The 13,739-nt window shown below is 45.3% G+C and overlaps 6 protein-coding genes across 6 annotated transcripts; all 6 read right to left on the minus strand.

Annotated features, from left to right (window-relative positions):
* Nucleotides 1-718: 718 nt before the first annotated feature.
* On the minus strand, nt 719-8,610 carry LOC135194282 (uncharacterized). Its single transcript, XM_064219595.1, has 3 exons — nt 8,027-8,610; nt 2,009-2,379; nt 719-1,095 (listed from the first exon to the last, which is right to left on the minus strand). The coding sequence occupies exons 1-3, from the start codon at nt 8,331-8,333 to the stop codon at nt 781-783; spliced, it is 993 nt and encodes a 330-aa protein (XP_064075665.1). The 5' UTR covers nt 8,334-8,610; the 3' UTR covers nt 719-780.
* LOC135194342 (histone H2B) lies at nt 3,084-3,592 on the minus strand. Its single transcript, XM_064219669.1, has one exon. The coding sequence runs from the start codon at nt 3,519-3,521 to the stop codon at nt 3,147-3,149; it is 375 nt and encodes a 124-aa protein (XP_064075739.1). The 5' UTR covers nt 3,522-3,592; the 3' UTR covers nt 3,084-3,146.
* On the minus strand, nt 4,467-4,916 carry LOC135194341 (histone H2A). Its single transcript, XM_064219667.1, has one exon. The coding sequence runs from the start codon at nt 4,841-4,843 to the stop codon at nt 4,469-4,471; it is 375 nt and encodes a 124-aa protein (XP_064075737.1). The 5' UTR covers nt 4,844-4,916; the 3' UTR covers nt 4,467-4,468.
* LOC135194339 (histone H1B-like) lies at nt 5,867-6,874 on the minus strand. The gene has a single exon (XM_064219665.1). It carries the CDS (start codon nt 6,754-6,756, stop codon nt 5,965-5,967), a length of 792 nt encoding a protein of 263 aa, XP_064075735.1. The 5' UTR covers nt 6,757-6,874; the 3' UTR covers nt 5,867-5,964.
* A 545-nt stretch (nt 8,611-9,155) lies between the features above and the next one.
* Nucleotides 9,156-9,675, minus strand: LOC135194340 (histone H3). Its single transcript, XM_064219666.1, has one exon. The coding sequence runs from the start codon at nt 9,589-9,591 to the stop codon at nt 9,181-9,183; it is 411 nt and encodes a 136-aa protein (XP_064075736.1). The 5' UTR covers nt 9,592-9,675; the 3' UTR covers nt 9,156-9,180.
* Nucleotides 9,676-10,324: 649 nt separating this feature from the next.
* Nucleotides 10,325-10,833, minus strand: LOC135194392 (histone H2B). Its single transcript, XM_064219802.1, has one exon. The coding sequence runs from the start codon at nt 10,760-10,762 to the stop codon at nt 10,388-10,390; it is 375 nt and encodes a 124-aa protein (XP_064075872.1). The 5' UTR covers nt 10,763-10,833; the 3' UTR covers nt 10,325-10,387.
* Between the last annotated feature and the right edge of the window lie 2,906 nt (nt 10,834-13,739).

Below are 13,739 nucleotides of genomic sequence, written 5' to 3' on the forward strand. Positions count from 1 at the left end.
AAAGCGAAGATACCTCACTGATAATGTATAAAAGCGCAACTCTTATTCGATAATTTACTAACAATTTTAGCGTGTTCCAAGTCGACGTTCGTAAAACACACTACTACGCGAGTCGATATAAGAAGCACGAGAAAATGTTGTCTGATATGTGAATACTTATCGAATAATATATAAAATATAAACTATTACGATAGATAAATAATACGTGTTTCGAAAGAGAGACCACAGTATCGTATAAATAATAAAAATAATCTACAGTAATCTAGTGTAAGAGCTACGTTTAGAGGCGAGCCTCGAGGCGTGCGAAATATTGTTGGAGGCGCGTTCGTAGCGCGTGAAGTAGAGCCGAAAGAACGACGACGACGACGACGACGAAGACGAATAATTAGTCATATATAATAACGTTTGAATTGTAAACAGAAATTTAAAATTAAATAAATTAAATTACACACTCATTCAGATGCATGGTAAAGTATATTCTACGTTAACGATCGGTCGGTATTACGTCGTAGTCGTCATCGTATCTTATCTATACGATCGTTTTACACGCTTAGAGCTCTTACTCTTATATTCGTATTATTATTAATATGTATTATGTTATTATGTTTAATAGACGTCATTGAACGATTGAAACGAGTATTCAATGTGTATGTAGTATGTATAAACAGATCCATATGCGGCCCTGAAAAGGGCCTTTTTTATATTTAGTTTTCGCAGTATTATTTGTAAATTATTAATTTTTTTTTGTATAATTTTTCAAAATAAAACATCGAAAACATTTTAACCGCCGAAACCGTACAGAGTACGTCCCTGACGTTTCAGGGCGTACACTACGTCCATGGCGGTGACGGTCTTCCTCTTCGCGTGCTCGGTGTAGGTGACGGCGTCGCGGATTACGTTCTCGAGGAACACTTTGAGGACACCGCGAGTCTCTTCGTATATCAGACCGGATATACGTTTCACACCGCCTCTGCGTGCGAGACGACGGATGGCCGGTTTCGTGATACCTTGGATGTTATCACGGAGCACTTTCCTGTGTCGCTTCGCGCCTCCTTTCCCCAGACCCTTTCCACCTTTACCGCGACCGGTCATTTTCTTGTCTTCGGTTTGTCTTGTTTAATCTGAACGGCAAAGAAAGACGTACAGAAATCCGTCCGCTGTCGATCAGAGACGATCACTTTATGGTAGTCTCGTCGTTCTACGCTCGACTGATATATAAGCGCTCGACTAACTACACACGTATGCGTGTCGTTCGCTCCGTGTGCGAAAGAGATGGCGATATCTAAGTGCCATTAGATAGAAAGAGAAAGACTGATAGAGACAGCGTGCAGTCGAAAAAGCTATGGTAGGGATGGCGGCCGAGGGGATGGGGTAAGGGGGGAGTTCATGTATGTGTCTTGTTTATCGGGAGAATGGGGGGGGGGGGGGGGTGAGATATTTTTGTGTTCTTCAAAATTGATATCTTTGCAATAATATTTAATATTTACAATTATGCTCTTAACGATCAATATATCGTCATAAGATCGTAATAATATATGTAATCACACATACACTCACCTCTCACGTTCTCGTATTCGATTGAAATATACATATTTATTTACAATAATAGTATAAAATACACAACGTTTACGTATGTGCGTATTGATATTTCGAATTATGTGTAACGTGTTTATGATAATTTTGATATAAAAATAATTATTGTTATTTGTGAGTAGGTTTTTCGTGACGACTTTGTTACGTTTGAAACGGACGACGAAAAAAAAAAAAAAATTTTTTTTTTCTTTGTTTTTAGATATATATGCGGCCCTGAAAAGGGCCTTTTTGAATATGTTTACTTGCAGTCTATCTGCATATGATACTGCGTATATTATTATTATTTATTTTTTTCTATACGTAGAATTGTGCAAATGAGACTGCGACGACGACGACGCAGACGCAATTAGGCACGTTCTCCTCGGATCCTGCGCGCCAATTGAATATCCTTAGGCATGATCGTCACACGCTTAGCGTGGATAGCGCACAGGTTCGTGTCTTCGAAGAGACCGACGAGATAAGCTTCGCTTGCTTCCTGCAGGGCCATTACGGCGGAACTCTGGAAACGGAGATCGGTCTTGAAGTCTTGAGCGATCTCACGAACGAGACGCTGGAATGGCAGTTTGCGGATCAGAAGCTCAGTGCTCTTCTGGTAACGACGGATCTCACGAAGGGCGACCGTACCGGGTCTGTAACGATGAGGTTTCTTCACACCTCCCGTGGCAGGAGCGCTCTTGCGAGCCGCCTTGGTGGCGAGCTGCTTGCGCGGTGCCTTACCACCGGTAGATTTTCGGGCCGTCTGCTTAGTACGAGCCATCCTTGACGATGAATGAACGAACACGCACGAAACGAAAATTTATTATGACAAACTTAGAGACGTCTCTAGACACGTCCGCACGAAGGGAACGTAGTCGACGGATTAAAATTTTTGTAAAGGAACGTTAGCTTATATACGAGTTCTACTACGGCTAGAGGGACCGCCGCGATGACGATTCGATATATCCGTCTCTCTCTCTCTCTACGCTATGCACGTTCTCTCTCACGCGTTCACTGATCGATGCGAAAAATTCATGTTTGAGTTGTTGTTATTATTATTATTATTATTAGATATATTTTTAATGAATTAATATTATTATTCTTTCAGATATCATCGGCCTACGTCGAACGAGTTAAACGCAGGATATATATGATACGAGATCGAAATGAATGAGAAGATCGACGGAATCGACAGTACGGCGGCGGCTTCGAGCTTACAGCGCTACAGCTCTACAGGAAGGTAACTACGACGATCAAATATATTATATATCTCTAATTAAAATTCGATTCAAGACTAGTAAAGAAAAGAAAACTGTTTTTGTATATGTTAATAATTAGGAATCTTATCAGAGTATGTATGTGTGTATTATATATGTGTATAATTAATCGATTAAATATGTTAATAAATAAACATGTAGTATTATTGTTATTTGATGATAATAATAATAATAATAATAAACGACGGCTAAATCGTTTGAAACTTTAAATTATTGTTTATCGAAACTCTTTGTGGCCCTGAAAAGGGCCTTTTTATTATTATCTCCTTCATAAATCGTAGCGTTCTACTACGGCTTCGTTTACTTGGAGCTCGTGTACTTCGTTACGGCCTTAGTACCTTCGCTCACGGCGTGCTTGGCGAGCTCGCCGGGCAGAAGAAGCCTCACCGAAGTCTGCACCTCCCTCGAGGTGATCGTCGATCGCTTGTTGTAGTGAGCGAGACGAGAAGCCTCGGCGGCGATGCGCTCGAAGATATCGTTCACGAAAGAGTTCATGATCGACATGGCCTTACTCGAGATACCGGTGTCGGGATGTACCTGTTTCAGTACTTTGTAAATGTAGATTGCGTAGCTCTCCTTCCTCTTATGCTTCTTCTTCTTCTTGTCCGACTTGGAGATGTTCTTCTGAGCTTTGCCCGATTTCTTGGCGGCCTTTCCGCTAGTCTTAGGCGGCATGATGACGAATAAACAAATTCACAATAATGCAATCGAAACTTAATCTCGTGTGATACACGTGCGAACCGTACGGGAGCGCAAGCGAAACTGGAGAGTATCGTTTCGTACTCTCGGATTTTGTTTAAATAAGGCCCGCGCGGCACGCGTAGCGTTCGCGCATACGGTGCGGCATACAGACGCAGAACTCTATCGACCAATCAGAAACGATCGTCGCGCTTAGTACGAGAGGGGCGGAGAGTAGAGGGAGAGGGGGAGAGTGTTATTAGGTTCTCGTTTTAAAACGATACGAAAAATATTCCTCCCTCCCCTACCCCACCGACCGCATCTCTATGATCATGATTACTATACGAATAGACTTAAAGCTGAAATCATTAATATATTATTTTAAAATTTAGAATGTTTATATCATCTAATCGATTTATATGTAAATATTATTAATAACAACAAATAAAATATATCATCTCTCTATAAGACAGACAGCTCAGACAGTTATAGTTATTATGATGATTGAAAATTTTAGATCGAAATATTATTTAATAATTATCGTAAATAATAAAATAATTTTAATGTGTATATATATTCTATCGTCGTAGCGTACACTGTAATAGCAGCAGCAGCAGTAGTAGTGTTAGTGTTAGTAGTGATTCTCTACGTTCAACTAAAGAGTTCAACGAGCGTTTAAATGGTGCGTATAAAATATCGAATGACATGTAATCAACGTCGAGACGTCATAATCGTTTAGGAAACATAACATTTTTTAATGCATATCAGATATATTTTGTGGCCCTGAAAAGGGCCTTTTTATTCGTTATCACGATGAAGAACGAGTTCGTTCGTTCGATCGTTCGCATGTAACATCGCAATGTATATAATAACAAATTTGATGACTACAATAACGACGACGACGACGACGACGACCGTTCCGCAACGTCACCGCACACAAGTGTTTAAGCCTTCTTCTCGGTCTTCTTGGGCAGAAGTACGGCTTGGATGTTAGGTAGGACGCCACCTTGTGCGATAGTCACGCCCGAGAGCAACTTGTTCAGCTCCTCGTCGTTACGGATCGCCAACTGTAGATGTCTCGGTATGATCCTGGTCTTCTTGTTGTCGCGGGCGGCGTTGCCGGCCAACTCGAGTACTTCAGCGGCTAGGTATTCCATGACGGCCGCGAGATACACGGGTGCACCGGCACCGACGCGCTCTGCGTAGTTACCCTTCCTGAGGAGTCTGTGTATACGTCCGACCGGAAACTGTAGACCGGCACGGTTCGAACGCGACTTTGCCTTCCCCTTGACTTTGCCTCCTTTACCGCGACCGGACATGATTATAGAGAATTAATGAAAAATTAGCAACGCAAATATAAATATGAGAGAGCGGAACGCGTGCGTACGGCTCGGGAGCGCGGTGAACAGTAAAACGGTCGCGTTACTCCGTCCCCTTTTTATACTCGGAACGTAGTCGCGTCTATCGGTGCGGTGGTATCGAGAGAGACTCTGACTCTGTTTGATTGTATTGAAATTGTAAATTGTTAAATTTCTGTTTCTTATTAGTGTATACAGTATAGTATTAAGATTACGACGATGAATGATGTCGAGTTTCGGGAGAGTCGGGCAGTCGGGCGGGGCGGGGCGGGGCGGGTCGGGGGGTTTCGAAATGCGAATGCGAATAGAAAAATGAAGTAAAAATTGTATATATTTATTTAATTTTTTTTTTTTTTTTTTGAACAAAGAAAGAAAGAGATAAAGAAAGGAAGAGTCATAACAACGAAATAAAAAATAATATTAATAAAGTGAAATTAGTCGGGCGCGCGGGTGGTGTGTCCTTTTCGTGTTTCGCGTGCGAGCGATATATTTTGATAAAGATAAAATATAATAATAATAAACATGTACGTACGTATGTTTGTTTGTTTGTTTGTTTGTTGAATTTAATTTAATTGAAGACGTTCGAGTGTGCTGCTCCATCTCTATGATTGTAAATATTATAGATGGATAATGAGGTATGTGGATATTTTTATCATATAATATTAAATTTTTTTTATTTTTTTTTCTTTCCGTTTACGTTTTATATTTTATAAATTTAGAATTAGTTTTGGAATTGTTCATCGTATCGTTCGAAACTTTAACTCATCTTATTCGTCGTCGTCGTCGTAGATTATTACGCACGACGACGAATATATTCGTTTATTATGTGAAACTTATGTTAGCCCTGAAAAGGGCTTTTTGTCGTGCGATTTACGCGCCGCACACGCTTGCATCGTCATCGTCATCGTCACAGTCTTCGTCGTCGTCGTCGTCGTCGTCGTCGACGCGATGGGATCGGACAAATGTATGTCATCGATGATGTTGTTTTTTTTTTTTTGTTGTTGTTGTTGTTGTAGATGATGATGATGACACTTTTGAAAGATGTCATCGTTATTATCACCGCTGCGGCGGCTGCAGGCGACTTACTTTTTAGCGGCGGCGGCGGATGCTTTCTTAGCTGTCGGTTTCGACTTCGGCGTAGCGGCGGCGGCCTTCTTCGGTTTCGGGGCTTTAGGTTTCTTAGTCGGCGGTTTCGCAGTCTTCTTCGCCTTCGATGCGGCGCCCTTCGCCTTCGAAGGAGCGGCCGCCGCGACGGCCTTCTTAGCGGCTGCCGGTTTCTTTTTAGCGGCTGCAGCTTTCTTATCCTTTATCGTCGCCTTCGCCTTCGATTTGGACGGCGATGACGCCGCCGCCGCCGCACCGGACGACGCACCGCCGGCGGCCGCTTTCTTGCCCGCGGCGGCGCCCTTGCCGGCGACGGGAGCGGAGGACGTCGCCTTCTTCGACTTACCCGAAGCGGCCGAGGATGCGGCCTTGCCGCCGGACGCGCCTCCGATTCCGGCACCCGCCGGTTTCTTCGAAGCGGACGATTTCGACTCTAGTTTGAACGAACCCGATGCGCCCTTGCCCTTCGTCTGTATCAGTGCACCCGATTCGACGGCGCTCTTGAGATACTTTCTGATGAACGGAGCCAATTTCTCAGAATCGACTTTGTATTGAGCCGCGATGTATTTCTTGATCGCCTGAAGCGACGAACCGCTACGTTCCTTCAACTCTTTGATGGCGCTGTTCACCATTTCGGATGTTTTAGGATGAGTAGGTTTCGCCTTCGGTTTCTTGGCGGCGGCGCCACCGGCGGCGGCCGCGGACGCCTTCGGTTTCTTCGCAGGGGTCGCCGGTGCCGGCGCTTCGGTTGCTATAGCTGTGTCGGCCATTTTATTTTATTTTATTTAATAAACTCACTACACAATCACACGAAAGATAAATATTAATAGTTGTAGTAGCAGTTGTACCGTGGGATAACAACGTATAACGATATAAAACGTGTCTGATATCGGACGGAGATCGACGCGGCGGAGAGGTCGCTAGTGGTAAGTCGAGTCCGAGCAATACCGTAAGGAGAACCGCGATGTCGCTAGACAATTTCTCGTACGAACGCTTAAAACTTTTCACTAACAGGTATCTTTTCGAATGCGATATTTATATAATTTAAAGTAGTTTTTGACCGTTCTATAACACAAAAAGATACCTCTTGAACCTATCGATCGTTTGAAAGTCGAATTCGTAGCACAGTTCGACAACGATGTGTACGAATCGCGTTTAAATTCGTTATAGTTCTAGTCGCGTACCTAGAGCCTCGTTTAAAAGTTATTTTATTCTATTAAAATAGTTTTAAACGTTTCGTTCTATCGACATATTGAAAGCGAAGATACCTCACTGATAATGTATAAAAGCGCAACTCTTATTCGATAATTTACTAACAATTTTAGCGTGTTCCAAGTCGACGTTCGTAAAACACACTACTACGCGAGTCGATATAAGAAGCACGAGAAAATGTTGTCTGATATGTGAATACTTATCGAATAATATATAAAATATAAACTATTACGATAGATAAATAATACGTGTTTCGAAAGAGAGACCACAGTATCGTATAAATAATAAAAATAATCTACAGTAATCTAGTGTAAGAGCTACGTTTAGAGGCGAGCCTCGAGGCGTGCGAAATATTGTTGGAGGCGCGTTCGTAGCGCGTGAAGTAGAGCCGAAAGAACGACGACGACGACGACGACGAAGACGAATAATTAGTCATATATAATAACGTTTGAATTGTAAACAGAAATTTAAAATTAAATAAATTAAATTACACACTCATTCAGATGCATGGTAAAGTATATTCTACGTTAACGATCGGTCGGTATTACGTCGTAGTCGTCATCGTATCTTATCTATACGATCGTTTTACACGCTTAGAGCTCTTACTCTTATATTCGTATTATTATTAATATGTATTATGTTATTATGTTTAATAGACGTCATTGAACGATTGAAACGAGTATTCAATGTGTATGTAGTATGTATAAACAGATCCATATGCGGCCCTGAAAAGGGCCTTTTTTATATTTAGTTTTCGCAGTATTATTTGTAAATTATTAATTTTTTTTTGTATAATTTTTCAAAATAAAACATCGAAAACATTTTAACCGCCGAAACCGTACAGAGTACGTCCCTGACGTTTCAGGGCGTACACTACGTCCATGGCGGTGACGGTCTTCCTCTTCGCGTGCTCGGTGTAGGTGACGGCGTCGCGGATTACGTTCTCGAGGAACACTTTGAGGACACCGCGAGTCTCTTCGTATATCAGACCGGATATACGTTTCACACCGCCTCTGCGTGCGAGACGACGGATGGCCGGTTTCGTGATACCTTGGATGTTATCACGGAGCACTTTCCTGTGTCGCTTCGCGCCTCCTTTCCCCAGACCCTTTCCACCTTTACCGCGACCGGTCATTTTCTTGTCTTCGGTTTGTCTTGTTTAATCTGAACGGCAAAGAAAGACGTACAGAAATCCGTCCGCTGTCGATCAGAGACGATCACTTTATGGTAGTCTCGTCGTTCTACGCTCGACTGATATATAAGCGCTCGACTAACTACACACGTATGCGTGTCGTTCGCTCCGTGTGCGAAAGAGATGGCGATATCTAAGTGCCATTAGATAGAAAGAGAAAGACTGATAGAGACAGCGTGCAGTCGAAAAAGCTATGGTAGGGATGGCGGCCGAGGGGATGGGGTAAGGGGGGAGTTCATGTATGTGTCTTGTTTATCGGGAGAATGGGGGGGGGGGGGGGGTGAGATATTTTTGTGTTCTTCAAAATTGATATCTTTGCAATAATATTTAATATTTACAATTATGCTCTTAACGATCAATATATCGTCATAAGATCGTAATAATATATGTAATCACACATACACTCACCTCTCACGTTCTCGTATTCGATTGAAATATACATATTTATTTACAATAATAGTATAAAATACACAACGTTTACGTATGTGCGTATTGATATTTCGAATTATGTGTAACGTGTTTATGATAATTTTGATATAAAAATAATTATTGTTATTTGTGAGTAGGTTTTTCGTGACGACTTTGTTACGTTTGAAACGGACGACGAAAAAAAAAAAAAAATTTTTTTTTTCTTTGTTTTTAGATATATATGCGGCCCTGAAAAGGGCCTTTTTGAATATGTTTACTTGCAGTCTATCTGCATATGATACTGCGTATATTATTATTATTTATTTTTTTCTATACGTAGAATTGTGCAAATGAGACTGCGACGACGACGACGCAGACGCAATTAGGCACGTTCTCCTCGGATCCTGCGCGCCAATTGAATATCCTTAGGCATGATCGTCACACGCTTAGCGTGGATAGCGCACAGGTTCGTGTCTTCGAAGAGACCGACGAGATAAGCTTCGCTTGCTTCCTGCAGGGCCATTACGGCGGAACTCTGGAAACGGAGATCGGTCTTGAAGTCTTGAGCGATCTCACGAACGAGACGCTGGAATGGCAGTTTGCGGATCAGAAGCTCAGTGCTCTTCTGGTAACGACGGATCTCACGAAGGGCGACCGTACCGGGTCTGTAACGATGAGGTTTCTTCACACCTCCCGTGGCAGGAGCGCTCTTGCGAGCCGCCTTGGTGGCGAGCTGCTTGCGCGGTGCCTTACCACCGGTAGATTTTCGGGCCGTCTGCTTAGTACGAGCCATCCTTGACGATGAATGAACGAACACGCACGAAACGAAAATTTATTATGACAAACTTAGAGACGTCTCTAGACACGTCCGCACGAAGGGAACGTAGTCGACGGATTAAAATTTTTGTAAAGGAACGTTAGCTTATATACGAGTTCTACTACGGCTAGAGGGACCGCCGCGATGACGATTCGATATATCCGTCTCTCTCTCTCTCTACGCTATGCACGTTCTCTCTCACGCGTTCACTGATCGATGCGAAAAATTCATGTTTGAGTTGTTGTTATTATTATTATTATTATTAGATATATTTTTAATGAATTAATATTATTATTCTTTCAGATATCATCGGCCTACGTCGAACGAGTTAAACGCAGGATATATATGATACGAGATCGAAATGAATGAGAAGATCGACGGAATCGACAGTACGGCGGCGGCTTCGAGCTTACAGCGCTACAGCTCTACAGGAAGGTAACTACGACGATCAAATATATTATATATCTCTAATTAAAATTCGATTCAAGACTAGTAAAGAAAAGAAAACTGTTTTTGTATATGTTAATAATTAGGAATCTTATCAGAGTATGTATGTGTGTATTATATATGTGTATAATTAATCGATTAAATATGTTAATAAATAAACATGTAGTATTATTGTTATTTGATGATAATAATAATAATAATAATAAACGACGGCTAAATCGTTTGAAACTTTAAATTATTGTTTATCGAAACTCTTTGTGGCCCTGAAAAGGGCCTTTTTATTATTATCTCCTTCATAAATCGTAGCGTTCTACTACGGCTTCGTTTACTTGGAGCTCGTGTACTTCGTTACGGCCTTAGTACCTTCGCTCACGGCGTGCTTGGCGAGCTCGCCGGGCAGAAGAAGCCTCACCGAAGTCTGCACCTCCCTCGAGGTGATCGTCGATCGCTTGTTGTAGTGAGCGAGACGAGAAGCCTCGGCGGCGATGCGCTCGAAGATATCGTTCACGAAAGAGTTCATGATCGACATGGCCTTACTCGAGATACCGGTGTCGGGATGTACCTGTTTCAGTACTTTGTAAATGTAGATTGCGTAGCTCTCCTTCCTCTTATGCTTCTTCTTCTTCTTGTCCGACTTGGAGATGTTCTTCTGAGCTTTGCCCGATTTCTTGGCGGCCTTTCCGCTAGTCTTAGGCGGCATGATGACGAATAAACAAATTCACAATAATGCAATCGAAACTTAATCTCGTGTGATACACGTGCGAACCGTACGGGAGCGCAAGCGAAACTGGAGAGTATCGTTTCGATCGTAGTATTTCACGCACCCCCCTGGTAATGGGGAATGGTGATGGCAGTTCCTAGGGCCGTGCCCTATCTACTGCGGTATCCTGTTCGCCGTCCGTTTCTACGGACGGGTCGTTGGGGTCGGGTAATTCCATGGAAGTACCCTAGTGGCGTATGCTGCAGACATCTCTTGGTCCTCCGTACATTCTCAGAGCGATCAAGCGCACCGGATGAGACCCCGTAAGGGGAGGTCCAGCGAACGACCTGCTCTGCGAATGTCTGCGCACGACAGATGTCGTGGTACAGAGGGAGGGTTCGGAGACATCTTGCTGCTGCCAAATGTGTGTTGCGTATTCGTGTCTCGTTGAGATCAAGTTCCGTCGCTGGCGGTGAAGGCTGCAGATGGGTGAGGGTGGTTGGTAGAGAAGAGTGGAGAAGAAGTGGTATTCGGCATTCTGACAGGTTGTCGGTGTTCTGTGTTGTTGTGGTTTGTTTCGGCGAGTCCGGTCCGTGACCGCGTAGACTCCCACGATCCGATCAAGCGCACCGGATGAGACCCCGTTCGGGGAGGTCCAGCGAGCGACCTGCGGTCGTGGGTGAAAAAACGTAGTCTAGACGCCTCGCTCTCGGTCGGGGCCGTCAGGATAAGTCCCGCTTGGGATTTCCTTTCGGTCGGCCGCGGTGAGACGCTATTGTACAGACCGGTTCGTCGGGTACGGCTCTTTGTAGGAGCCGGGTGATTTGCCCGTTACTACGGACGGGTCGTTGAGGTCGGGTAATTCCAGTGGAAGTACCCTAGTGGCGTGTGCTGCAGACATCTCTTGGTCCTCCGTACATTCTCAGAGCGATCAAGCGCACCGGATGAGACCCCGTAAGGGGAGGTCCAGCGAACGACCTGCTCTGTGAATGTCTGCGCACGACAGATGTCGTGGTACAGAAGGAAGGTTCGGAGACATCTTGCTGCTGCCAAGTGTGTGTTTGCGTATGCGTGTCTCGTTGAGATCAAGTTCCATCGTTGGCGGTGAAGGCTGCAGATGGGTGAGGGTGGCAAGTAGAGAGAGTGGAGAAGAAGCGGTATTCGGCATTCTGACGGGTTGTCGGTGTTCTGTGTTGTTGTGGTTTGTTTCGGCGAGTCTGGTCCGTGACCGCGTAGACTCCCACGATCCGATCAAGCGCACCGGATGAGACCCCGTTCGGGGAGGTCCAGCGAGCGACCTGCGGTCGTGGGTGGAAAACGTAGTCTAGACGCCTCGCTCGCGGTCGGGGCCGTCAGGATAAGTCCCGCTTGGGATTTCCTTTCGGTCGGCCGCGGTGAGACGCTATTGTACAGACCGGTTCGTCGGGTACGGCTCTTTGTAGGAGCCGGGTGATTTGTTGGAACTGGCGCTGGTTTTGCGTCAGTGGTGTTCCTTTTGGTGAGTTGTCCTGGCGTTGTTGGCGTCGTCTTTAGGTCTGGAATGTGATCTGATGGTGTTTCAGTGCGTCCAGCTAGTGTGACACTCCTGTCCGGTTCTGCAGAATTACTCATGATTCGATCAAGCGCACCGGATGAGACCCCGTTCGGGGAGGTCCAGCGAGCGACCAGCGATCATGGGCTTTTCTGCAGGTAGGCGTCCTGGATGCAGCCGAGTCCAGTAGGATGAGTCCCCGTAGGGACTACCTCTGGTTCGATGCATCGTTAGCGGACGTCGTTGTTTCCGGGCTGGTGTGTCGTGGTGTCAGCTGGGTCGACGTTCTGTCGAGGAGCGGGCGGGAGGCGACGCGATGGTCGGCTCTCGCTGAGGGCGTCATCGTTGATGAGCTCTCTCGGGTACGCCCATCCGTCAGGTGGCCGTGCGTGCTGCGGTGCCATATCCTTGATGTGGGTGTGGTCCGACTGGTCGGCACGCATGAACATCTTCGTGGCTAGGCGTCTGGTAAATTCCTCGACGGTTTCGACTTTGAGATCTCTCGCAATTGTTGTGTTCCGTACGTAGCGTGGTGCATTCGTGATGGCCCGCAGTGTGAGAGATTGCTGCGCTTGCAGCTTCTTTCGCGAGGCAGGGCCAGTGAGTGCGTACCATGCTGGAGCGGCATACGTGAGGCGTGATCTCACGTATTGCTTGTAGATCCCGAGTTTGACGCGCAGAGGGAGGCGCGATTTCAGCACTGGATATAGTTTGACACGTGTAGCACGCGCCAAGTTGATCACATTCGCGACGTGATGATTCATATTCATCCTTCGGTCGATGGTCACTCCAAGGTACTTGACCCTGTCAGACCATTGGATCTCCTTTCCGAATAGCCGGAGGGGAGATGGTAGGTTGGATGCTCTTCCTAAGACGATCGCCTGTGTCTTCTCGACGTTGACGGTTAGCCGCCATTTGGCTAACCAGTCGGGAAGTTGATATAGCATGAGCTGCATCAGTATTGCAGCTTGCTTCCTTTTGATAGAGGTGGTGATGTACGCCGCGTCATCGGCGTATAGGGCCAGGACGGCTCCGTCCATCAGTGGGATGTCGTCAGTGTAGCAGGAATAGCATACCGGAGATAGGCAGCTTCCCTGTGGGACACCGGCGGTGATCCGTCGCTCTGTGGACAGAGCTCCTTCAACATCGACTTGGAAGCGTCGGTTCTCCAGGAATGACGCTATGATGTGTACGATTCGCTTCGGCATGGATGGTCGAAGAGCCAGCTTGTATAGCAGCCCTTCGTGCCATACTCGGTCAAAGGCTTTCTCCATATCGAGGAATACTGCCACTGGGAACTCCCTCTTGTTCAGTGCCACTGCGGCGTAGTGCAGTATTCTCGCTATTTGGTGCGTGGTCGAATGTCCAGCTCGAAAGCCAAATTGTTCCGGCCGAGGTTCGATGTGTGGTCGTAGGTGCTGAAGCAGCAATCTCTCGAACATTTTC

The sequence above is a fragment of the Vanessa tameamea genome, chromosome 29 (assembly GCF_037043105.1).
Source record: "Vanessa tameamea isolate UH-Manoa-2023 chromosome 29, ilVanTame1 primary haplotype, whole genome shotgun sequence".
NCBI classification, from domain to species: domain Eukaryota; kingdom Metazoa; phylum Arthropoda; class Insecta; order Lepidoptera; family Nymphalidae; genus Vanessa; species Vanessa tameamea.